The sequence below is a fragment of the Alligator sinensis genome, unplaced genomic scaffold, assembly GCF_000455745.1.
Source record: "Alligator sinensis unplaced genomic scaffold, ASM45574v1 scaffold949_1, whole genome shotgun sequence".
Classification (NCBI taxonomy): Eukaryota; Metazoa; Chordata; order Crocodylia; family Alligatoridae; genus Alligator; species Alligator sinensis.
Window position 1 is genome coordinate 23,729 of NW_005843210.1, and position 1,357 is coordinate 25,085.

Here is a 1,357-nt window from a genome sequence, read left to right on the forward strand (position 1 = left end):
GTTGGCAAGCCTGTCTGGGTCTGTCGTGCTTTGGCTCAGTCGATCGCTCACCACCCGTAAAAGGGGGCGATTGGAGAGTTTCTCAATTTTGATGGTAACCACGTCTTGTGGAAGATGTGCATCAAAACCTGTTATGTCCTTGTACAGGTCTTGTTCAGAGCCAGATTGTTGTGGCATAATCAGGTAGTACTTTCGACCTCCAGGAATAAGTGCTCCTTCCTGCTCTGGACATCGCGGTGGCTCTTCCTGGCACAAGGCTGATTTGATGTCTGGACAGGCCTTCTTCCATGGCCTGGTTCAGGTTCTCAGCAAGCGTGCTCACTTTGGCCCTTGATAAACATCTCTGGTGCTGTGAGCTTCTGCCAGCAGTTGCATCCTTCAGCAAAGAAGTCTTTTCTGCATCCATCTCCGCAATGGGAAAGAGGGATGAAAACATGGACAGATTTCCTGCTAGTTTTTTGATGATAAGAGTAACTATTTTACTCAGGTCTGATGGTATGGTGTTTAGGTTCTCCAGAGGCTCAGAAACATCTCTGGGTGTATCTCCAACAAAATTGTCTGCTTCGGCACGATGGCGAAGTGGTGATTCCCCAGAAAGGGAGCTCTGCAGTGGACTCCCGCAAACCTCTTGGAAGACCAAGTCACAAAGAGCTTCAGAAAGAACCAGGCACCCATTTCTTAAGCAGTTCTGCATGCTGACTTGAGACTGAAACGGTGCCAAAAGCTTGTCGTAAACCGAATCAGCAGTGATTTGAATCATAGCATCCTCTCTGGCATGCGGATCGTCAGTGTGTTGGGTACAAGAGTCATCATCTTCAGAGATTTTTGCCATCACTTGTCTGATTACTTTCAGGGGAAGAAAGTCAAATCCTGCAAGCTCCGTTTTCTTTTCTTTCGAGGAAGATGTGCTGGCGGCGGCAGGGAGAAGATCAGAGAAAAGCCTGCTGATTATATCTTCCAAATATCTGAGCCAGACCTCTGGAGTAGATGGTGTGGGACTTTGGCATTGGGAGGTGCTTTTGGTAGCATCCTCAAAAAGCTTCTCATCCATTTTCCCAGGCTCTAGAGGTTTGTACCGAGCTGGAGGGGTGCTTTTGCTAAGGGTTCGTGATCAGTAATTTCTCTCCTTCGCAAAACACTTAACTCCTCTGCTGACACACTCCTGTTACTTTTCCTGTTTTCACCAGCTGTGACTTTAGGAGCACTTTCATGCCGAAGGTCAGATAAACTGGAGTGAATAATATGGGCTGTCAAGGTATCTATGTCAGGGAAGAGACCCTGATCCTCCGAAGGCTGCCGGGCTGTGGCCTGACATCCGGACAGCTTACTTAACACCGAATCGACCAGCTCTGTACTG

General features: G+C 48.1%; 2 protein-coding genes across 2 annotated transcripts in view; both read right to left on the reverse strand.

Moving 5' to 3' along the window:
- Nucleotides 1–177, reverse strand: part of LOC112548492 — a 1,932-nt gene extending 1,755 nt beyond the window's left edge. The window contains exon 1 of the mRNA XM_025194450.1: nt 1–177. This exon is cut by the window's left edge and continues 326 nt beyond it. Coding sequence (XP_025050235.1) covers nt 1–177 — 177 coding nt within the window.
- Nucleotides 178–179: 2 nt separating this feature from the next.
- Nucleotides 180–1,357, reverse strand: part of LOC112548491 (fibrous sheath-interacting protein 2-like) — a 2,595-nt gene continuing 1,417 nt past the window's right edge. The window contains 3 exon segments of the mRNA XM_025194449.1: nt 180–269; nt 323–1,089; nt 1,092–1,354. Coding sequence (XP_025050234.1) covers nt 180–269; nt 323–1,089; nt 1,092–1,354 — 1,120 coding nt within the window.